The sequence below is a fragment of the Pan troglodytes genome, chromosome 12 (assembly GCF_028858775.2).
Source record: "Pan troglodytes isolate AG18354 chromosome 12, NHGRI_mPanTro3-v2.0_pri, whole genome shotgun sequence".
NCBI lineage: Eukaryota > Metazoa > Chordata > Mammalia > Primates > Hominidae > Pan > Pan troglodytes.
The window spans coordinates 120,891,233-120,914,023 of record NC_072410.2 but is presented as its reverse complement, the minus strand read 5'-3'; the positions used below and the strand labels follow the sequence as shown (position 1 = coordinate 120,914,023).

General features: G+C 44.6%; 1 protein-coding gene across 12 annotated transcripts in view; it reads right to left on the bottom strand.

Moving 5' to 3' along the window:
* Positions 1-22,791, bottom strand: part of MYT1L (myelin transcription factor 1 like) — a 559,436-nt gene that overhangs the window by 181,713 nt on the left and 354,932 nt on the right. For all 12 annotated transcript variants that reach the window (XM_009441909.5, XM_024354177.3, XM_009441910.5 and 9 more), the window contains 3 exons: positions 14,120-14,174; positions 13,918-13,951; positions 13,562-13,624 (listed from right to left, as the gene is read on the bottom strand). In XM_009441909.5, coding sequence (XP_009440184.1) covers positions 13,562-13,624; positions 13,918-13,951; positions 14,120-14,174 — 152 coding nt within the window. The remainder of the gene's footprint in view (positions 1-13,561; positions 13,625-13,917; positions 13,952-14,119; positions 14,175-22,791) is intronic.

Here is a 22,791-nt window from a genome sequence, read left to right as displayed (position 1 = left end):
GAAGAGAGTAGGCCACCCCTCTGCCTTTCGGCATCATAGCTGGTGACTGGGCAGATGAAGTCCCCGCCATCATCCTGACCTTAAACCCAAGGCCTCACGAATGCACGTGGGCACCGCGGGCCGATTCAGGATTCAGGAGAGCCGGCCAGGGGGACGCACAGATGCCCAGAGCTTGCTGCTGCTTTTCAGTGGCCCTGTCTGGGCAGTGGACAAGGGACTCAGGGAAAGGCTTTGCCTGGCATGCAGAGCAACTGCTCACAGACCCGAGGCTGCCAAGCCCCCGTGTGAGACAGTTACGTGCCGGGTGGCCCTGTGAGGGCACCAGGACTGCCTGCTTCACGACGCCCTGGGGCCTGCACTGCGGCTCTGCCTGCTGGCTCTGGGGTCTGGCCACCTAGCTCCCCTTTCAGGCTCCTGTGCTGGGAACAAGAGGCCCTGACACCCCTAGAGGGGCATGAGATCAGTGCTTTCTAATTTCTGCCTGGCAGGAAGCATCACCTCTGCCTGGTGGCCTATTCCTTTATTCAGCTACGGCAAAAACCATGCCCAGGATTAGCCTGGGAGGCAGGGGGCTCCTCTAACGCTGAGTGAGCGAGATCATTCACAGGAAGAAACGGGCATCGCTTGACTTACTCACCACTCTTTCTTCCAGAATTTTCTAGCAAAGGCATTGTTAAATATAATGATCACTCCTTTAAAAACGATCGTTTTAAAAACAAGACAATTCTGGTTTTGAATAAGAAGGAAGCAATTTGAAAATCGTTATATTCTCTATGATCTACAGTAGGATAACAGGGACATCCTTTGATTCCATTGATGGGGGTGTAAACAGGTCTGATCTTCCTGGAGAGAGGCTCTTCTGGAAACAGAACCCTCCATGCCCTCCCCTCCCTCACCCCAGCAATTCTCCTCCTGGTCATTCATCCCAGGGAAGAAACAAAAAGACACAAACATTGTCTGCAAAGATACTTTTCCCACTTTATGCACAATATGGAGATGTTTTATGAAAACTAAATACATTTGAACAATAAAAGAATTGCATAAATAACATTACAGCCACAGGATGAAAGCCAGCCATGAAAATTAAAACTAAAACATTTAATGGGTATTTGGAAACAAGCTCATGTTATAATGTTAAGTGAAAAAAAAAAAAGAATACAAAATACAAAAAAATTTACATCGATCATATGAGACTAATTCAGAAAAGAAGAGCAAACTGTCTTAAAAAATCAGAGGAAAAATCTAGCAGTGGTTACCAATGCCCTGGACGAATGGCACATTGTGACTTTGAAACAATAGATTATTTTTTTTTCTCACTTTTTAGCTAGATGTGTTGATACTGGGAAGCAACGACCACCAGTAACTTTTTTTCTTTTTTAAAATTAATTTTATTTCATAGTTTTGGGGGTACAAGTGGCTTTTGGTTACACGGATGAATTGTGACAATAGATACTAATAACAGGCTATCATCTGCGTTATGGGTTCTTTCATCATTTCTAGTCCTCGCTTTAATCCTCAGCAGCCTTTGAGCCAACGTATTTCTTTTGGTTTCTATTGCCAATAATATCCTCTGGGAGAATCAGTGAAGAACATTTAAGAAGCAAACTCCTTTTTAGCTTTTCAGGTTCTAACGTGTTTCAAATATTGAAAAGCCCCATGGTTGGTGCCCTCTTCCCTATGAGGCCTGTGCTGTGAGTGGGGTTGCGTCCCTGGGGCAGTGCCCACCTGGCCTGTCCAGCCTTCAGAGTTCCCTGCATTTGGGGATGTACCCAGATGCGCCCTCTGGGAGACAGCCCGGGGTGAACGCGTGCTAAAGGGCCCTGACTCACTGGTTCAGCCCCGGAATCTCCTTTGCTGCGCCTTCACATCCTCCCCCTTTCCTCCTTTATTAGAAATCAATTTGGGTTAATTTAAGAAACTTCTCTGCCAAAACCATACTGGCCTCAGGGAAAGTTCAGTTCATTAGTCACTCAAAGCAGGTGCACCTTATTCTAATAATGTGATGAGTGCCTTCTGCGCAGCTGCAGCAGGGACTTCAGGCCTGACTGGAGCTGGAGGAAGAAAAGGTCGTTCCAGGGTGGAAGAGGACGGGGGGAGGGTGGGCCTGTGGCCAAAGAGGGGGTGTTTTGCTGCAGCAGGCGAGACGAGGTGCAGCGAGGCCGCAGGCCCCGAGCCCTGCCTGGGAACAGCGAGTGCTTCTGGGACGTTGCTTTTACCAGAAGGGCCTCCTGCAGGGGAGGGCAGGAGCCTAGACTCCACTTCTGCGAAGAGTCCTGCTGTCTGTGTGTCCTCAGGGAGCCTGGGAGGAGAGGAGCTTCCTCGGGCCCCTGCACTGCTCCCTGCTCACTGCACCCCAGGAGGGGAGGAGGGGGCAGAAAAGAGAGGAGAGGCCCAAGATCTGCATTCCTGGACACAGTCAACTCCACCCACCTGGCAAGGAGTGGCAAGGAGGCTGTGTCCAGGGTGCTCAGGGAAGCCCAGCCCCAAGGCCCGCAGCTGGGCCCCTCCAGCAGCACCACACTCTCTGCTCTCAGATCTTATCCCCGTTGAGGTTGGACTAAAGCTCTGGACTCCCCAGCCTTCCTGACGATAAATGCAGCCATTAGGATTCACTACCCTCTGCCCTCTCCACATGCCCGCTTCCCTTCCTGGCTCCCCAGAGAGCGTCTGCACTTCATTCAGAAGCGTGAGAAGCCACAGGATTGGTCGAGGGAATAACAAGGTGATCCAGGCATCGCCGAATTGCTATGTATTATTTATGAATAAAATTTCTTCCAAGATGTTCATTTTCCCCCTCCTCTCCTCCCTAGAGTTTCAGGAAATGCATCCACATGTATAGGAAGCCTGTGTCTGGCGATGTCAAGTAGTGCATTAGATAATATTCACGGCCCTGCAGAGTGGCTACCGAATTACAAGGAACGGATCTTTTAAAATCTGTTGTATTATGTAGGGGGAGCTCAGTTTCCCTCAGCAGGAGACAGAGGGTGCGTTTATCTTAAGGATGCAACCAGAGGCTTGCGAAGGCTCACATAGAGCCTGCCAGGCCCCCAGGCAGTCCTTTCTGAATAAGGGTAAAATAGGGCCCTAGGATCCTACAGGGTCTCTGGGTCGCCTTTGTGGTTGGCTCCTCACTGGGCTCTCTTTAGACAGAGGCTGCACGGCACACACAGCTAGGCGGCCACAGTGCCTTGCTCTCTCAGACCCCATCCTGTCCACTGGGGACATGTGGATGGCAGGTGGGCGGGGGCGGCTCTGAGTGACCCAGAGCCTCTGGGCCCCTCCTGCGTGTGCAGCAGAGGCCTGGCCCCCTAGGTGCTTCTGGGGCACCCCAGAGCAGGCCAGGCTGAGTCCAGAGAAGCTGCTGCCCCACAGTCCTCACCCCACTCCAAAGCGGCTGTCCCTTCCTTTCTCAGAAAAATATAGCCTCCTGCACAGTTCTTAAATACTGCCTTGCTTGCCAGCTACATCAGTCCACGGTATGAACAGAAGTGAAACAGAAGTCCCTGATTAGAAATCACCCTCCAGCACCACTGGCTTTTTCTCACCCTGTGAAGGCACTGGAAGCAGGACTACAGTGATGCTGGGCCCCGGCGGGGGATGCGGGCAGGTGGGAGGAGCTGTGGGAACGCCCCACCACCGTTATGCGGACCCCAGGTCTGTGAGCTGCAGGCAGAATGCGTGCTGGTCTTCAGATTTGTCTATGCCGTTGGCTCTGTGTGTGAGTTGCTCACCCAGAATAAATTCCTCCTGTTCCCATTATCTAAAAATGCTGTCTCATTAGGAGTCCAGGCCTGTTTGTTGGCCACGATTCTCAAACTCAGGCAGCATCAGAATCAACCCTCTGGAGGGGTGGCTAAAACCCAGATTGCCGGTGCCAGCCTTAGCTTCTCACTTAGCTGGTCCCAGGTGACGCTGATGTTCTGGATCAGGGAACCCCACTTGGGGAACCCTGGCTCTAGGAAGGCGGCCCCGCCTCCCACTCTGGACGGGGCTTAAAGGTTCTGAGGATGTCTGATTTGCTTGTCAGTGGCACTCAGGAATGGCTGTGGGACCCTGGTTGTTGGCATCTCTGTAAATCCTCTTTTCTTCAGGGAGCTTCTAGAAAGGCCTTCCTGCAGCCCTCTCTGGACACTGAGGGCAGCTGTCCAGCCAGGAGTGGCCACAGCCTTCTCCCACAACAGAGGTGAACACAGCAGGAGGTGCAGGAGGATGGAGCAGAAGGCCTGAGTTAAGTCATCCTCGGCACTTCCTCTCAACATGCAGTTCAGGAAAGACAGTGATTCGGTGTTGTTCAGGCCAGTTTGAGGTGGGTTTCCAGGTACTGCAGCCAGCAGCATCCTAAGTCACACTGAATCTTCCAGATGAAAACACCAGTATCTTATTGAAGCAACGTTATGACCAGGGGATTGTTTCTTTCCTCTAAATCTTTACTAATTTTGGCAGGAAGAGAATATGGAAATTGGCGTTTCAGTCCTATTTTGGGGTCTAACCCTGAAAGCACTGTTCTCTTTGGGGCAGGCCAGAGGGGACAGAAGAAACATCCACTTCCCAGAGCCGGACTCAGGAGGGTCCTCATGATTACTGCCCGCTCTCCTCAAGTTGTGCCTGTGAGTGACACTGGTAATAAGAGCAGGTGGACAGCCCCAGATAGGGACTCGAAGAGCCGGGTCCCAGCGATGCTCATGAACCTGGCTACTCCAGAAGTATTTGCCGTGAGTGCAGATTCCAGGCCCTCACTGTACCCAGGATAGTCTTCTGAGCCAGCTTAGATGGGTGTGGTGAGAGGACTCTCATACTTTCAGCCCCAGCACCCGTCTCACCAGCCATCCTTGCTTCTCTAATGAGTGGGGTGCACACCGCTGAGTAGTTGCAATGGACAGATATCTCCACCGAGGAGCTCATGGTGTCCATGAGAGGGGCATCCCATGGTCGGCAGAGGCTCCGGGCACACAGGGCAGAGAGCTGGCTCAGGGTTCCCGGGGGCTCTGTGGTTGTGCTTTGTGGCTGCGGGGAATTGCACAGCTGGGCCACTGTCACATCAGGACTCCCTCTCTCCACACTTCAAGATCTCCATAGCGGCTGCCCTGCCTTTTCTAGAATCCCCACATGGATGAGGGTGGTGAGAACTGAACTGTGGTGTTTCAGTGGGTAAACCTCAGACAACAGCTGTACTGCACGCAAATTTCTGCTGTGTATTCTGTTGATGTTCCCAAGTTCCCAAATTGTATATATTTTTAATTATTAGTTCAAGAAATCAGAACAAGATTATAATTGTGAAATCTGGGCTTGACCAATACAGGTCACATACATTACAGACTGTTCATCAGTATACTTATTGTTTTCAGTGCCCTATCTGAAAATAACTATGTTCCTTCTCCTTGAATTGGAATTATTTAAAAAATATATCTCCTTTTACCAAATGTCAAAAATAAGCTGTAAGCCCAGCATTCTGAGAGGCTGAGGTGGGAGGATCACTTGAACCCAGGAGTTCTAGGCTGCAGTGAGCTATGATCAGGCCACTGCACTCCAGCCTGGGGGACGGGGTGAAACTCTGTCCCTTTAAAAAAATTAAAATAAATAAAATCATGCTCTAAGATGCATTACATGCTTTGCATGTATTAAATCCACCGAATTAATCATGTTGCATTCACAACACAACAACACAGGCCATGCCCGGAGGTGTGTCTCCTGGGGCTGACACACTATAGACAGGCACCAGGCAAACTACTTTCTTTAGGATGATGGCCAGGTGTTCATTTTGTACATAGAAGACTTACTGTGACAATAAAGGTTGACTGCAACCACCACCCAAAAGAGAAGGCTTTGGGCCGGGCACAGTGGCTCATGCTTGTAATCCCAGCACTTTGGGAGGCTGAGGCAGGCGGATCACCTGAGGTCAGGAGTTCGAGACCAACCTGGCCAACATGGTGAAACCCCATCTCTACTAAAAATACAAAAATTAGCCAGGCGTGGTGGCATGCGCCTGTAGTCCCAGCTACTCAGGAGGCTGAGGCAGGAGAATTGCTTGAACCTGGGAGGCGGAAGTTGCAGTGAGCTGAGATCGCGCCACTGCACTCCAGCCTGGGCGACAGAGCGAGACTCCATCTCAAAAAACTAAACAAAACAAAAGAAAAAACAAAAGAGGAGGCCTGAATTTTGTGTCTGCAAATCCTATGGGTACTCAGGCCTCTGAGCAACAGCAAGCCTGGACGTCACCTGTTTGATTCTCTTCTTCACCCAAGTAAACCCCTAGACCTCAAAATCTTGGCTCCATGTGCAACTATGCCATGCTATCAAACTAATGTTATAATATGCATGCCCTATCTTCTGATTTATAATATCAGTGATGAATAGTACAAGGACGGGCGTGCATAAAGCTTACGGGGAGGGTGTGGGGGTGAGGCGTACACAATGTGTCTCATAAAGAATGAAGGAGAGCTATTTATTCTCACGGATTCATGGAGTAAAGCACAGATAGCCTGGTTTGGAGGCTGCGTGCACAGAATTTTTCATAAATATCCCACAGTGTACCCCATTGTACAGCAGCCGCACGTTAATTAGAGCATTCAGCAGACACTGCAATGTATTCCACGCACCCAAGTGGATCTTCATTTTTCACATGCAGGGCCTTACTAATTAAAATCAGTTTTGCAATTAAATGTGGAAAATTGTGTTAAACTTTCAAGCGTGGTTAGAAAAAAAATGCAATTATTTTTAGGATATTTTATTTTAATGCAAATGAAATTTCTATCTATGTGAAACCGGTAAAGGGGAGATATAGGAACTCCTATTTTTCTCTCTGTCTTCCTCTCTGTTTCTTCTTTTTTTATTTATTTTTGGATTATAGATGCTCCTCTCAGTTGCAAGTTGCAATGCTCCACATCTCTCAGCCAGTACCTGGCTCTGTTCCAGGGCTTTTAGTGAGTGCTCTCTGTCAAGGCATGAATAATACAGCCCCTAGGCTGTTGGCAGACTCCAAATGAGGCATGCATACATCAGGAAGCAAGCCCTCGACTTTAGCTCCAGAACAGCCTCCTGTGAAGACAGGCAATTATTCACCACGCTGTGCCACGGCACCCACACTGGCAGGCGAGAGGCGTGCGGAATGGAGAGGGGGTCTGAGTGAGGGTGTGCACCGCAAGCCAGAGGGACCCCAGTCATGTTCTAATGAAAAGGAAAAGCCATCACTTGGAGATTTTAATTTTTAAGTTTCAAATGAAATGATTTGACTCAGTGTACCCTACATTGGGAAGGATTTGAATGTACTACCAATACCCATCACCTAACTTTCGGGTGTTTATTGAGTGTACAAAGACTCTGATGCTAAATTGCAGGGTTGGAACCCTAAGTTCAACAAACAAATCATTAAAACAGTCCAGTGAAGGTTAAATGGGAATAAAATCCATTAAATTTCAGAAATAAATTCAGAGGGATCACAAAACAGACATGTGAGGAATGAGGCCTTACTAGGAATTTCCTCTCTCTCTCTCTGGTGAATTGGCAGCTTATACAAAAATCACCATTTGGAAATAAGTGTGTCCAATTCATTCCAAATGTCTTAGCATGTGTATCACTGTTGCAAGGAAGGTTAAAATTCAAATTTCTGTAATCAGTTAATATTAATCTGTAATAAATATTAACAAATTTTGATTATTCCTATTTCTAATTTTTATTGGGAAATTTTAGGAAAAAGGATTTCAGAACAGCAAGTTGACCATTATTTTGATGATTAAATTTCGTTTCTATAGATTCCATTCTAACCACTAACTTGCACTTTGTTTTTAACACAAACAGTATTTTATATCAACACGCAAAGCCAAAAAAAAAAAAAAAACTGAATATAAGGCACTAGAATTTTTCATCTTAGTCAAATGTTCAAAAATAGATTATTGCAGACATGTTGACATGCGATATTTTAGCTGGAATGCCAGCATCAGTTCATGAAATATTCTGGATGAATAACAACGTCTCTTTAGCAGGTACTTGAGCCCCACTAAACAATCACCTACACAGACAGAGAGGAAGGTGTGGTTTCTTTCAATGTATCCCTGCCCTTCAGGAGATAGCAGGCTTTGGTGTGAGGATGCTGCCAGGAAATGCTGAGCCTCCAGGCCTTACCCCGTGATGCTTCCCCTGCTCAGGTGTCTGCATTAGGCAATGAGCTCAGTAGCAGCAGATGCAGCTCCCCAGGCCTCCCACACCAATGCAGCGTTGCTCAAACCATGCACTTTGGGCAGATTCACCCCACTTATCTCCATGGGGCCTTCCCAGCCAGCAAACTGCTACGAGGGTGAGGAGAAGAATATGCAGCAGCTTCCTCAATGTCAAGGTTGGTGACTTCCTAGTAGGCCACTGTTTTCCTTCCATCTATCCACAAAACAATAGCGGACGGTACACTGGGACAGCTTCTGTCTTCCATGTTTTAAATGCCTGGAGGCCACACCAGGCTGACTTGCACAGTTGGGAGACTGCAACACAGGGACTTACTCTTCCTTGATATTGGGGACCGAAACTAAATCTTGGGAAACTCACTTAGGATGACTGAGGTTTGCTTTGTGAGCTTGGTGGCTGGACACCAGGTTTGAGGCACCAGTGCCCCCGGCCACCTCTGAGTGTGGTGTGGGGAACATGGAGGTGCTCGGAGCAGCTGAATGGGCTGAGCCACGTGTGCAGCCATCTAACAATGGGCGCAGAAACACAGGTGACCATGTGCAGGAAAGACCACATGAGCACGTTCACTCGTGATGTGAGCCACACTTCTAGCCCTGCTTATAAAATTCACCGTGTTTTTGTCATTTATATGCTAATATCACAAGACAAAAACCTCAGTTGGGAAAAGCAAAAGGCAAATTCAGGTGACTGGCTAATAATGACGTTTCTGAAGATAAATATTTGTCATATTTGTTAGCTTCCTAGGAGGTCTGGCCTGATGACCTGTATCAGGGCCCAAAAATGTTGAGTAAGCTTGGATCCCTGCTGGGCAATGTGTGGGATGGAAACAGTTTTCCTTCGCTGCCAAGAGTGTCTGCATCTCTAAGGAGCTGACTTAATGCTTTTATCAGATCCTGGAACTCTGTCCTTCGCCTTTCTCACTGGTTCCTTGGTAGCCAAGAGACCCAGAACAAAATGTAACACCACATTAAGACCCCCGATGTATCCTGAGTTTTCAGTAAAATTAGGTGATCATTTTCCTTATGTTGTTCCAAATTTATATTTTGATTTAAGGTTTACCATTGTAGTTGTACATAGGCTTATCAGTTATTTCAAATTCTTCATAAACTATTAACACCAGTAAATAACTACAGAGATTATCTTTTGTTCAAAGACAGGATTTGGAAATTAATGTAGAACATCCAATAAAATAAATATTATAACCTTACTCCTACCAAAAAATTTTAACCAGAGTTTTAAATCATAAACTCCTTTTTAAAATTATTTTCTTTCCCAGGTATTAAGCACTGGTTGATCCTCCTCTATTCTCAATTTCGTACAAGCCCGTAACTATACAACAATCACACTAAAAAAAAAATCCACTCCAGCCGCTTTCAAAGAGACCCAGAACACCACTGAGGAGGCGTGGCTCACCAAGCAGACTGCCAGATCCCACCGCCAGATCCCACCGCCAGATCCCACTGCCAGATCCCACAGCTTTCTGAGACCCACAGCAGATCCCGCAGCTGTGGCAGAGAGGGTGACGTATGGCCCCCAGAAACTACCATAGCGTCTGTCCTACAAAGCAATAAAATTGTAAACTACAATTGTGAGAAACATTTGATTTCCTTAAAAATCTCTTATGTTGAAAATTAAAGACTAAATGGCAGCCTGGGCGTGATGGCTCATGCCTGTAATCCCAGCATTTTGGGAGGCTGAGGCGGGCAGATCACTTGAAGTCAGGAGTTTGAGACCATCCTGGCCAACATGGTGAAACCCCATCTCTGCTAAAAATACAAAAATGATCTGGGTGTGGTGGCATGCGCCTGTGATCCCAGCACTTTGGGAGGCTGAGGCGGGTGGATCACTTGAGGCCAGGAGTTCAAGAGCACCCTGGCCAACATGGTGAAACCCCACCTCTACTAAAAATACAAAAATTAGCTGGGCGTGGTGGCGCACACTTGTAATCCCAGCTACTTGTGAAGCTGAGGCAGGAGAATCACTTGAACCTGGGAGACAGAGGTTTCAGTGAGCTTAGATTGTGCCACTGCACTCCAGCATGAGTGACAGAGTGAGACTCTGTCTCAAAACAAAACAAAACTAAACTAAATGGCTGGCATCATTTTATTACTTGGTATTCCTTTCCTAAAAAAGAAAAATTGATTTTTTACATTGCTGATGCCCTACATCTACCTCAAGTTGTTTTTGGCAAGTTCCAATACATCAACACCTCAAAGTACTGAAATACAACTTTTTACTTGGCTATTGCTGATGCAATGTATGAGCAAAATGAACTTGTAACCTTAACATAAACACATTCATTGGAAACATTTATTGTTAAAAGACCAAAAAAAAAAAAAAAAAAAAGACATGTAATTTCATCAGAACCAAAACGGAGGCTTCTACTCTTTTGTCCTATTTAGAAGAAGCCTGGTGTCCTATTCCCATCAGGAACCTGACAGCAAATGCCAGCATCACAGCTGTGTTCACAGAGGGTGTGCCGGCATGAATGGGCAAGAATAGCTGTCGGGAAGGGATAGCTTTTATAGTCAGCAAATCTTTCAAAACCAGTAAAAAAACAATGCCAGGGCCAGGCGAGGTGGCTCATGCCTATAATCCCAGTACTTTGGGAGGCCGAGGCGGGCGGATCACCGGAGATCAGGAGTTCGAGACCAGCCTGGCCAATGTGGTGAAACCCTGTCTCTACTAAAAATGCAAAAATTAGCTGGGTGTGGTGGTGGGTGCCTGTAATCCCAGCTACTCTGGAGGTTGAGGCATGAGAATACCTTGAACCCAGGAGACAGAGGTTGCAGTGAGCCAAGATTGCGCCACTGCACTCCAGCCTGGGCAACAGAGTGAGACTCCATATCAAAAAAACAAAAAACCAGGCAGATATAACGGAAAATTTCCAAATTTAAAATAGCAATAGTCATAGATGTTAATATATCCATGAGTCTTACCTAATACATCAAGGGACACTTCTTAAGTTTAAGAAATTAAAATTTTATCCTTTAGTTAAAAGTGACTGATAATACATAGACATCAAATAATAAGGCTTAGAAAACGCTCAGTGAGAGTCCTCTTAAGAGAAGGCTCACATAGTGACAACATTTTTGCACCATTTTACATAATAAAGTCTGCAACCCTCTTATTTTAAAACAGAGGAAACTGAAGGCTGTAGACATTACGTAAGTTGTCCAGAGCTACTGGTCCATTAGTGATGTAGTGGAAGCTAGCATCTAGGCCAAGTAACCGGGAAATAGTTCTTTTTCAACTATACCACATTAGATGTTCTAGATAACTGAGTGCATTAAAATATTTGGTGTTCTAATAATTACATACCATATGAGCCATGGTAAAAATGATGATTTTTAAAAAATTAAGCGAAAGTTTATTGGAAACAGCTCTTGGCCCGAGAGCTTCCATGACTCCTCCCTAACATCCCAGCGAATGGGTTCCTCTGAGACTCAGGCACTTCTGCACTAATGAGTCAGTGGCAAGTCTCCGAAGGAAGAAAAAGCCCAACTTGTTTTCAAATCAAACTCTAGGGAGCATTTCTGAAGCAGGGAAAGAGATCTCATGAACACATCCACACACACATTACATGGGACACATAAATTCATTTCTTAGTGAAATGCACCTTGGTTAAGCATACGAATGCTTGAAATTATTTGGAAACGTCACGATTTTTCCTGCAAAACTATGGCTATAAAATTATATCTAGCTCACACCTCATTACAACTTTTTATAATTGTACCTTTAAAAATAAGTAAAAGAGGATATTTAGATTGTTTGTAACACAAAGGATAAATGCTTGAGGGGATGAAGATTCCATCTTTCACGATGTGATTATTTCACATTGTATGCCTGTATCAAAATATCTCATGTACCCCCTAAGTATATACACCTACTATGTACACATAAAAATTAGAATAAACATTTTAAGAAACTTTTTAGCCAAATTTAATTTTTATATAACAGTGTGATAAAGTTTAACTACTGACTAATGAAGAGATGATTAGGGGAAAATGAATTTTTCTCATAGGTGACTAACTTCTTTTGAAAACATAATGCAGTGTTTTAGACTTTTAGATTAAATGCTGACATATATATTTCTTCATAAAATAATACTTTAAGTAAACTACTTATTTCAATTATGTAATTCAATAATTTACTATTTTATACAATAACAATCATAATGTAATTGACTAAATTTAATAATTGAAATTGCAAAATTATCTGAAAAATAGCCCACAATTCCTTTGGTCTGTAACAGAGGAAGTCAGACAATTGTTTCGTGGGGTCTCTCATTAGACATTCTTGCCTCCACAAATGCTAGCATGGGGATTTGGGAGTAGTTTGTAATTTTTCCTTTGATTTTACTAAAGAACTATCAAAATAATTGCTGGATGTCACTTGTAAGCTAATGTTTCACTAAAAAGGAAATGGAATGCAAGGCCCTGAGGAGAGGCCTCCCAGATGTGCGGCAGATGCACCCGCTTTAGAATCAGTTTTGTGACCTGGGTCTGCTCACTGAGGGTTTGTTAGGCTGGAATGACCTTGGTCTTTGCAATCTAATTTGTAAAAGTAAAACATACTTTAGCCTGTAAACTCTTTTACCTCATTATAATTGAAACCTTTCTATTGAAAGACACGTCTTCATGAATAGCTTAGGGAAAAAACGCTTACCAGAAAAACATCTAAAGGACTGATGTGTACCTGACAGTCAGCCACGGGCATGTAACATATAATTCTGCCATGATACATTTTAAGCAATCATCACCTTCCCCTTAGTTTCTAAAGGTTTTCCACCCCATCCCTGTTGCAGACCTGAAATGCTGGTATTTACAAGATTAATGTAATCACTGCAGTTCCAAAGTCTTGCAAGCTTGATATGCCCTGACCTTCACTTGACCTGACCTCACCCTGCAGCCGTCCAGATGTAAGAATGGGCTTAGTTTCCCAGGATGAACCCCGTTAAATGCTGGAAATGGAGTCTACAGACAGGTCAGCAGGTCACATTTTAATTGACCGTTCATTGTTTACCATCCTGCCACTCCCAGAATGAGGACGTGAGGAAGGAGAAATTGGGCTCCTCGGTGAGCAGTGGGAAGTTCTTAGGTGGCCGTGTGCTGAGCACCACATATGCAGATGGGAACATGAGCTTAAGGCTGGCCTGAATTTGTGTCATCCTAAGGAGTGTCACCTATTCTGCCCACGAGATCGAACGGCTTATGTTTTGAGAACCCTTTCAAGAGACAAAGACTGAGTTCCAGTGTGAGAAGAAAAAGAAGGCATAATGTGTATTGCTTTCCAAGAACACCTGCTCACACAGTTCATCATCAGGACTGGGTCCCCAAATAAGTCACTTTAGACAGCACATTGTGGAAAAAAAAAATGCAGGCATTACCTTCTGTGTCTTGCATATTTGCCACTGACATGACCACTGCCGTCACAGCCAGGGGTGGGACAGCTGCAACAGGAAAGAATGGATTACACGGTGCCGCAGGCAGGCAGGTGAGACGGAAAGCTTCCGTGGCAGCAGAGAGAAGGAGGGCGGCTCAGACAGAGGAGAGAAATCACACAATCCAAAGGAGGGGGAAATTCGGGGAGGCTTTTTACGAGCAAGTCTCGGGGGAATTAACTTCATCAGTGCAGCAGGGCGTGAGCAAGCTGCCCATGAGCTGGAAAGTGCAGTGTGCCCATTAGAAGGCGTGAATTTTCCAAACGGCTAATGGGGATGCATTTTACCCACATGGCACTAACCTGAACAGCTCTTGTATGGCTGGTTCCACGGGAACTGCAGAGAGATGGAAATAGATAAAAATTTACCATCTATCACAAGCGCCCCTCTTCCACAGAAAATTACCAAAAGGGTGGCATGAAAGTGGAGTCAGAATCGACCTCGGTTCCGCAGGATGAAGGTGACCCTGAGCCGGCCTCAGGATGCAGGGAAGCGCGGACATACCTCGAACCCCTTTGGACCGCGTGCGATGCCGCTTCTCCTCGGTGTCCACCTCCATCTGGGGATAGATTAGCAGCCATCAATGTGCTTATCCTGCCTGTGCAGGCCAGCCCTGCAGGGGCGGCTTGCTCTCCCTGGCATTCTATTGATGGGGCTTTAATCCTGTTTCCCTCCATGAAGGGAAGCCCTCTACAAGGGCAGGGGGTGGGTAAGACCAGGCAATCTAAATGTATTACTCAAACAATTATAAACAGACCTTAACCTTGTAGGGAATATTTAATCAGGAGGCCCTTGCCCTCTATAATGGGGTAGATTTTGATGAATCTTGAAGTACCATCTATTTACTCTCTTTTCAAGAATTTGATGGAGACACATCTGTGTGCTTCTGAGTTGTGCTTTGTACTAAGAATATAACAGCCATTAGGTTTATAAGAAGGTAAATATATATAATATATATGTATTTTTATATATCTTATGTATATATAAAAACAAATATTTATATATATAACATATATATTTTGTATATATATACCTTTCAGTTACAAGGAGAATCTAAATATTATATATACATTATATATAATATATACTTTATATTTATATCTATACACACACACACACACACATATATATAATATTTAGATTCTCCCTGTAACTGAAAGTTTTAATCTGATTAAGCGGTTAAGACAAGAGGCTGTAGGTACAGTGGAAGAACATGTTTTACCATCAGGGGCGCGCTCTCAATGTTGTTTAGTTCCTGGAATGCAATTGTCCTCCACATTTATCTAAATTGCTTGGTTTCCTTTGAGGCATCTAGACCTTCCACTCATAGGAACTGACACATCTTATACTTGAGACATTACAAATGCTTTTATATATTACTTTGTGGGATCTTCACAACAATTTTGTAAGGAAAGTATTTTTATTATACCTATTTAATACATGAGAAAACTAAAATTCAGACCACCTGAGTTACCCAAGATGGTTTGAGTTGAAGGTTTTGGAGTAAGGACCAAAAATCACATGTCTGTCTTTGTTCCCACTAAGCCTCAGGAGCATGCTGTTGCGTGGTAAATATATACGAGTACGTTTGTTCACCAAACATTCCCACAGTATGGGAAGTGTTTGCACATGGCAAACTGGATAGCAGGAGAACTCTACTCAAGACGACGGGGGAGCTAAGAAGAGATGAGCAATAGAAGCTGGCCAAAGCCCCATTGAATGGCCTCTACACCGGCTCACAGGGCACACCAAAGCCACTTCCTCCATGGTTTAGAGGAAGAACATTGGGACTGAGTGAAGAAGACTCATTAGATGCCTGTGGCTCTATTCGAGGCACACTCCAGAAAAGAACAGGGTAGATCTGCCGCTGAAATAAACTAGCAAGGCACAACTCAACAGGTACAGTATGAAAGGCATCAGAAATCCACATGGACAGTGCCTGATTTAATGTTTATAGCAACTAACCAGCAGCTATTTATTGATGAATACTATGGATGAGTATTATGGTATCGGGGGATAAAATCATACATGTAATAAAAACATAAGCTCATTTAATGAGCTTAAAAATCTCTTAATGGGCTATATATGAACAGACATAATGATGTGCCAGATTTAATATCAAAACAAGAACTTCAGCAAAGGAGGGGCCAATGGGAAGTGGAAGCCAAGGAAAGATGCTCGGGGAAAGCTGTGATCCATGAGAATTGTTTGTGTAGGTGTGAAAGGCAGGAAAAGAGACTGTCTCTATGACTGGCATCTAGAGGCTTGATATGCAGTTATTGACTGAATGAATGAATGAATGAGTCCATTTGCTGGGAATGCTGCAGGTCAAGGAGGTGCCTGAAGTGGAATATTGGAAAGACGACATCAGACGGTGCAGACGACGGGCCTGAGCCAGGGCCACGTGCAGTGTTGGAAGGGATGTCCCGGGAGGCCCCGCTGGTCCAGCTGAATAGACAGCTGCTGGCCTTTCTTGAGCATGGGGAGGACGAGTCGCAAACATGTTTTAGAAAAAAACAAGTTAATGGCAGCTTGAGAGAGGGCATGGAGGGGGCGGGCAGTGCAGTTGGGAGCAAGCTGGGAGGAGACCGGCAGTCGCCTAAGAAGAAAGGGCTTGGGCAGTGGCCTCAACAGCATCTGTGGCTTAGTCCCATCGTCAGCCAATTCGGGAACATAATTGTCTGAGAAAGAAAGAAATGGGTTTAAAAAACTTTCTGATGGAAGAATCCACACAACACAATGGCTCATCAGGCAGCTTTTGGGTTTTCTGCCCTTTCCTGTGATTTAAAGATATGCCTGGGATATGAAACTCTGGGGCCACATCACGTGGATTTGACATTTAACTAAATAGCACCATGAGTAACACATCAATGCTCTGAAATTGCTATTCAACATGAATACACTTCAAAACACCAGAAAATTCTAGCAAAGTGATCTAGGGCCAAAGTGACATGAGGCAGAGATGAACTGAGAGTCAAGAAGCCTAAAGCAATGGCGAAAACGCCATTCACATCCATGAGAAAGGGCATTTCCCGGGGTCCCCTGCCCTTGTCACAGGCCATTCACATCCACGAGAAATGGCATTTCCCAGGGTCCCCTGCCCTTGTCACAGGACTGGGGATGCAGAGATAATGGGGTAAAATCGTATTCTTTAAGGAATTCAAAATTGAATTAAAACATTTAATGAAGGCCTATAAGTTGAGAAACATTCTCCGGGGGTGTAGTGGAAGTTTGGATGAGGCTTCCATTGGATTCCATGGATTCCATTCCATCATTCCATTGGATGAGGATTAGGAAGAAGAAAGAAATCTCCTGGAGGAACTCATATTTGGGCTGAATGTTAAAAGTTAACTGGATGTTTCAGGTTAAAAAGAAAAACTGTGGTGAGGGTGTGTTCCTCACAGAGGGAAAGGATGTGTAAAGACCCAAAGGCTTGGAGAGACAGGTGTGTTCCAGGAGAGACAAAGCTGGGGCTGGGGTGGGAGAGACACACTCCAAGCTTGGCTATGAGCTCCCTTCAGTAGGGCACAGAATTCTCAAAGTTTCCAGCAGAACAGGGGCCAGTCACACTCAGTCATCACCCAGCTTGCTTACCCTTATCCAGCATCTCGTGAATAAACCCACATTTACGATTTCTCTGGCTGTAGTTTAGGGGAGCACCTGTGAGCAAAAGTGCAGTAAAGCTAGTTTTCCTTTGTGGGCATTAAATAGAAAAACTTGGCCTTATTAGCTAACTGCTCATATGGTTGGATAAGGATAAGAATTGTTTTATTTTTACAATTAAATTCTTCATCCTTTCAGTATTTTTTATGCATATAGGGGCAAACATTTTTTTTCCAGTCAGATAGCTAATTCTTCCAGTAATCAGTTATTAAATAAATCATATTCCCTCCCTACACTAAAATATTCCTCTTGCTGAATGTGAAATTCCTGCCACAGTTGGGTCAGACTCTCTGTTCCCTCCTCCGTCAGTTCCTTCCAGTGCAATCCTGTTTGGATTATGGTGGCTCTACAGTGTGTTTTCCTCTGCTGAACAAGGGCCTTTGCTATGAGCATTACAGGAGATAATTTATGAAAGATGCCAAGCACAGCACCCCACATGGAGCAGACACTAAACAGATGGGGTTCCCCTTTCTTTCCCTTTCAGCCAATGAAACCCAAATCTGAAGGGTTTCAAAAACTGTTTTAAATTTTACATTTACATAGCTGTTTAATAAGTGCCAATTGCCAGAAAGATTCAAATTAAGCAGAAAGCATAAAACGTATGGTCTGAAATGCCAGGAGGTTTTCATTTTCTAATGTGTGCACCTGATGGTGTGTGGTCCTAAGGCAGCTGGCCCTTGCCGGCACTCTCGCACTTTGTTTCTTCAGGACTCCCCAGCCCCTCCATCCTGCCCTGCCCGTCTCTCCTACCCGCCTGAAAAGAATGCTTGGGCTTGCTTCCACCCAGGGCCTGCCCACCACTGGCGACTGTCATTGGCAGCCTCAGGCGTTTAAACCGTTCATTTGAATTCATTCTTCTGGTGGTCCCAGGGCCGGAACTGCGAGCTTCACTTAGTGAACCGGTGAATGGCTCAGTCGTGTTTTCTAAGACATCAGCTCTGATCTTCCTTGGAACTGGAGAAAGTTCACCTCAGTTATCACTGCTTGGGTTTCTGATTACCTCTCCAGTAATTTACATTTAGAAAATCACCCTTAAAACTCCACTTTAGCAGTAATTCTTTTTATTTTGAAGTCTAATATTTATTTTTAAAATAAGGATGTTTTCTAAGATTTAAAATTTGTTTTATACTTAAAGAAAAGTCTTGAATTTAAGGAATCTATTTTGAGCCAATAAAGCTGTCAGGAGTGATTCATGAAGAGAGAGCAGGTGAATTATTTCCTAATATGAAAACTTTACATTTGGACTCAAGATTTATTTTATTACTATGATCTTCCTTCTCTTTTCCTTCCAATAAAAGGGATGCTTTCCTCAAGTTGAGCCTCAGTGAAGAGATTATAATGTATATATATTTGATATATATATTTAGGGGCAGGGTATCACTTTGTCACCCAGGCTGGAGTACAGTGGCACAATCATAGCTTGCTGCACCCTCGAACTCCACTTCCAGAGTGGCTGGACTACAGGTGTGTGCCACCATGCCTGGCTAATCTTTTCAATTATTTGTAGAGCCAGGATCTCACTATGTTTCCCAGGCTGGTCTTGAACTCCTGGACTCAAGTGATCCTACTGCCTCTGCCTTCCAAAGTTCTGGGATCCCTGGTGTGAGCCATGGTACTTGGCCAAGAACTAATTTTTTTTTTTTTTTTTTTTTTTTTGGAGACAGAGTCTTGCTCTGTGGCCCAGGCTGGAGTGCAGTGGCGCTATCTGGGCTCACTACAGGCTCCGCCTCCTGGGTTCACACCATTCTCCTGCCTCAGCCTCCCGAGTAGCTGGGACTACAGGCACCCGCCACCATGCCCGGCTAATTTTTTGTACTTTTAGTAGAGACAGGGTTTCACCGTGTTAGCCAGGATGGTCTCAATCTCCTGACTTCGTGATCCACCTGCCTCAGCCTCCCAAAGTGCTGGTATTACAGGTGCGAGCCACCATGCCTGGCCAAGAACTAATATTTTAAATGCATGAAAATTTCATAAACTCAGTAAAATCCCTTGGAGTCCTCAGTGGCTGCTTTCTGATGTAAAGTACCACATTAGGCCATAACTGTGAACCCAGGAGGAGCTCACTTTGGGTCCCAGGTCTACCAGAGACCAGCAAGGTCCTCCTAACCCGAGTCTCTAGCCACAGGGACCTGCTCTCCCCTCCCCGACAGAGTCCTCTTGCAGGAACAGGACATGGGGGCTTGGACTGCAGCCTGGGTTATGGACAGCTCCCACTTTGACACCAGAACCTGAGCTCCAGGCCTCCCTCCCTGCCACAGTCACTCCTCCACTAACTAGGAAGCAATTTCCATTTTGCCAACCAGCCAGACCCTGCCTTTCAGCTCCTGCTGCTCAATTCGCTTGGTCAATTCTTTGCTTGTCAGCAGCATCAAGAAGAGGAGATAGGAGGGAGGGCAGGAGCCAAAGATCAGTCCTAGCCTCTGTGAGGGGTAAGGAAGGCTCGGGGAAGGAATGTGGAAGAGAAACTGGAAGTCCTGGCAGAAGGCAGTGCAGGTGTGCATGTCTAGCCATATCCAGGTGTTTTCCCAACAGCACTTCTTCCTAGGAATTACTCTCTCCAAGGCAGCTGGGAGCTGGTCAGCCTTCTAAAACCCTACGTCATAGAAAATACCTCCACGTCTCAATTCTGACTCCAGCAAGTTTGGGCTCCTAAAAATACGTCTATGAAGATTAGCAAGAATCATAACTTATATTTTCTAGTCATCCTTCAAAAATGTTTAAACAGAGAATGACAACAATTAAAAATTATTTTCCAAAATATGACAATATTTTCTGCTTTTTAGTGAAATTAATGTAGTGTCAATATATTAACATTTGGGATTTATATCTGATATTCATATTTTAAAAGGATAGCATTTTATCAGGTCACAAAAGAGTTAGAAAACATAAGTGGGTTTATAGTTCATTACATCATGGTTTATAATTTTTAAATTTTCATTGTTCAACTTAATAGGATAAAAAGGAGAAAATTAGGCATACAAAACAGGAAAAAGAGGCTTGGCTTGTCTGCTCCTAATTTTTCCTTTTCCTCCTTTCCATTTTTTATTGATGCAGATGGCAATTAGTGAAGCCATCTTCTTGAGGAAAGAGATCCACATTCCTGGATCTGTCCCTTTCACCCCATCACTGTGTACAATGTGTGTGCCTATTTGGTCCAGCAAGGTTGATGCCAACAAAGCCAAGAAAAATTAAAATGAGAAAATAAAAGTGATCTTGGCAAAAAAAGTGAAGATACAGCTAATGCCTATATGGTATCGGCCACTCTGTATGCTGATCCTGACAGTCTCTAGGGTGAGACAAGGTAAAACCATTCCTCTGTACTCAGAAATAAAGATGATTTTGTAGGTTAGCACTTTTTAGAAAATGAAAGACAATATTGGAAATAGCATATCTGAAGTTCACTGGAATGACATTTGAAAACTAACTGTTTTATGAACTAGTCAATAAGTATTTAGTAAGCTTCAAATAGATGGCATACAAGAACACTTTAGGAAGATATTATAAAACATGACCTTGACCTAAACTGAAACAGAAAAAGCATCCCTCCCCCATTCTTTGGTTATGAATCCCCTTATAGTAAAGTACTAAAGAGGTTTACAAATGTGTGTAAAATCAAACTGAGTTTTACCCTAACATGGCTTAGTCTTTCTCCCGATTCCAGTCACTAATGATCAGCCTCTGCTAGTCACTTCTTAGGTAGAAGTTCTGGAGGGCACCAGTTGGGAACTGATATTCAGCTACAAGTGAGGAAAACATAGAGCAGGTGTTAGAAACCTATGCATGGCTGTGCTCTTGCTTTGGCCTGGAGGAACCTCTGGAAGACTCCTTCCCACCACTGGGAGGCTCTGGGCATGCCTCTCCACAGACAGGGAGTGGCTCGAGCCTGGTGGCCATGCTTTCAAAAGAATAGTTACAGATACATAGCCTGCCAAATAATGTTTACACTGTTTCTTAGGGCAAGAAGCAGTCTGTGAGATACAGCTTTAAGGTCAAATTACTGGGACTTCTAGGACATTTGGGAAATTTCCTGGCATACACAGGGTAGTTGAAATCAACACAGTCTTGGGAAATGCAGGATGCAGGCTTTCTCTAATGGCTTGAGACTATAAAACTCAAGTGATAAAGCAGCACACGTATTATCATGAAACCCTAAAAATAAATCCTTCTAAATGGCATAGTTTGAATGCTTAATAGACTTCTATGCCTAGTTTGAGACAAACACTTTAAAAATCATGCTACAAATCCTAAGAAAATAGCAATCAAAATGATGACAGGTTGCAATAAAGATGTCTTGTAATAGGCCCCCTAGAGGGGAGCTTCATCATTTTGACAGAGCCAACCTGTGAGAGTGCGACCACCCAGGATAGCACTAATTCGAACACGGCACCAAGGACACCACGCCAGCCTGTGCCTCAATGGGTGCCCCCAGCCTCTCCCTCAGATCTGTGTGTGTTGTGAGGCTGCAGAGCTGGGAGCTGGACCCAACAGAGGCGGGAGGACAGCCATAGGAAGTGCACTCAGCCACTAGCCTTTTGAATACAGGAAAAGCAAGTTGTCAAAATATAGGATCCTATCTTTCAGGCAGGTGGACGTCCTGATGGAAAAGTGCCTGGCCCATGGTAGATGCCTGTAAATTTCAGTTAAGTGAGTGAATGAATAAACTAATTACATTGTACTAACGCATCTCTTGGTCAGCTACATTGTTAATAATTTTATTACAGTTTTTAAAAATTCTCACAATACAAATAAAAAGTTTCAAAGAAATATGCACTCCACATGCAGCCAGAAGACACCTACGCCTCTATTTCCACATGCATGGTGGGAATGCCACGTTAATGGAATGCTGGTCAGGCGGCCTGGGATCACTGGACGTTAAGCCAGAAGTCAGCAAGGAGCCTTTCAGAGCTTCAGAAAAAGCCTCAGGGTATTTGCTCTGGGAAAATCCTGGGATTCCTTGGCCCAAGAAGGGTTTCCTCCCATCATGTTTGAGCTGGGAAGCTAATGGAACATTTGAAAATAAACCAAACCTGAACCAAGTCTCAAAGGCTTCGAAGATGTCTACAGGGTAATCGAGGCAGTGGTGATGCTTTCATAAAATAATTTACATTTGATTTTATTCAAAAAAGGATGGTCTAGCAGTTCTATATCCATGAAAAACAGGTTGCCCAATTTACGTCATGTACGATAACAGCAGAGAAGCCCCAAAATACCCACAAGAAGAACTTTTGGGGAAGCGCTAGGGGCCAGGAAGAGAGAGGCCTCACTTCACTTTGGAGGCCTCATCTCAGGCCAAGGGGGTCGTCAGCTGCTGTGCAGGCAGTGGTGAAGCTTTGTTGTTCACACTAAGAGCTGACACCCGATGAGCTGGAGCCTCTTTCAGATGTAATGGTTGCATTTCCAATCACAGCGTGATACCTACTTTTACATCAAGGAATGGCTGGGCAGGAAGGCACCCCTTCCAGAACTTCAGAGGAAACATCAAGTCAGGTGCCCTTCAAGAATTTAACTATTTT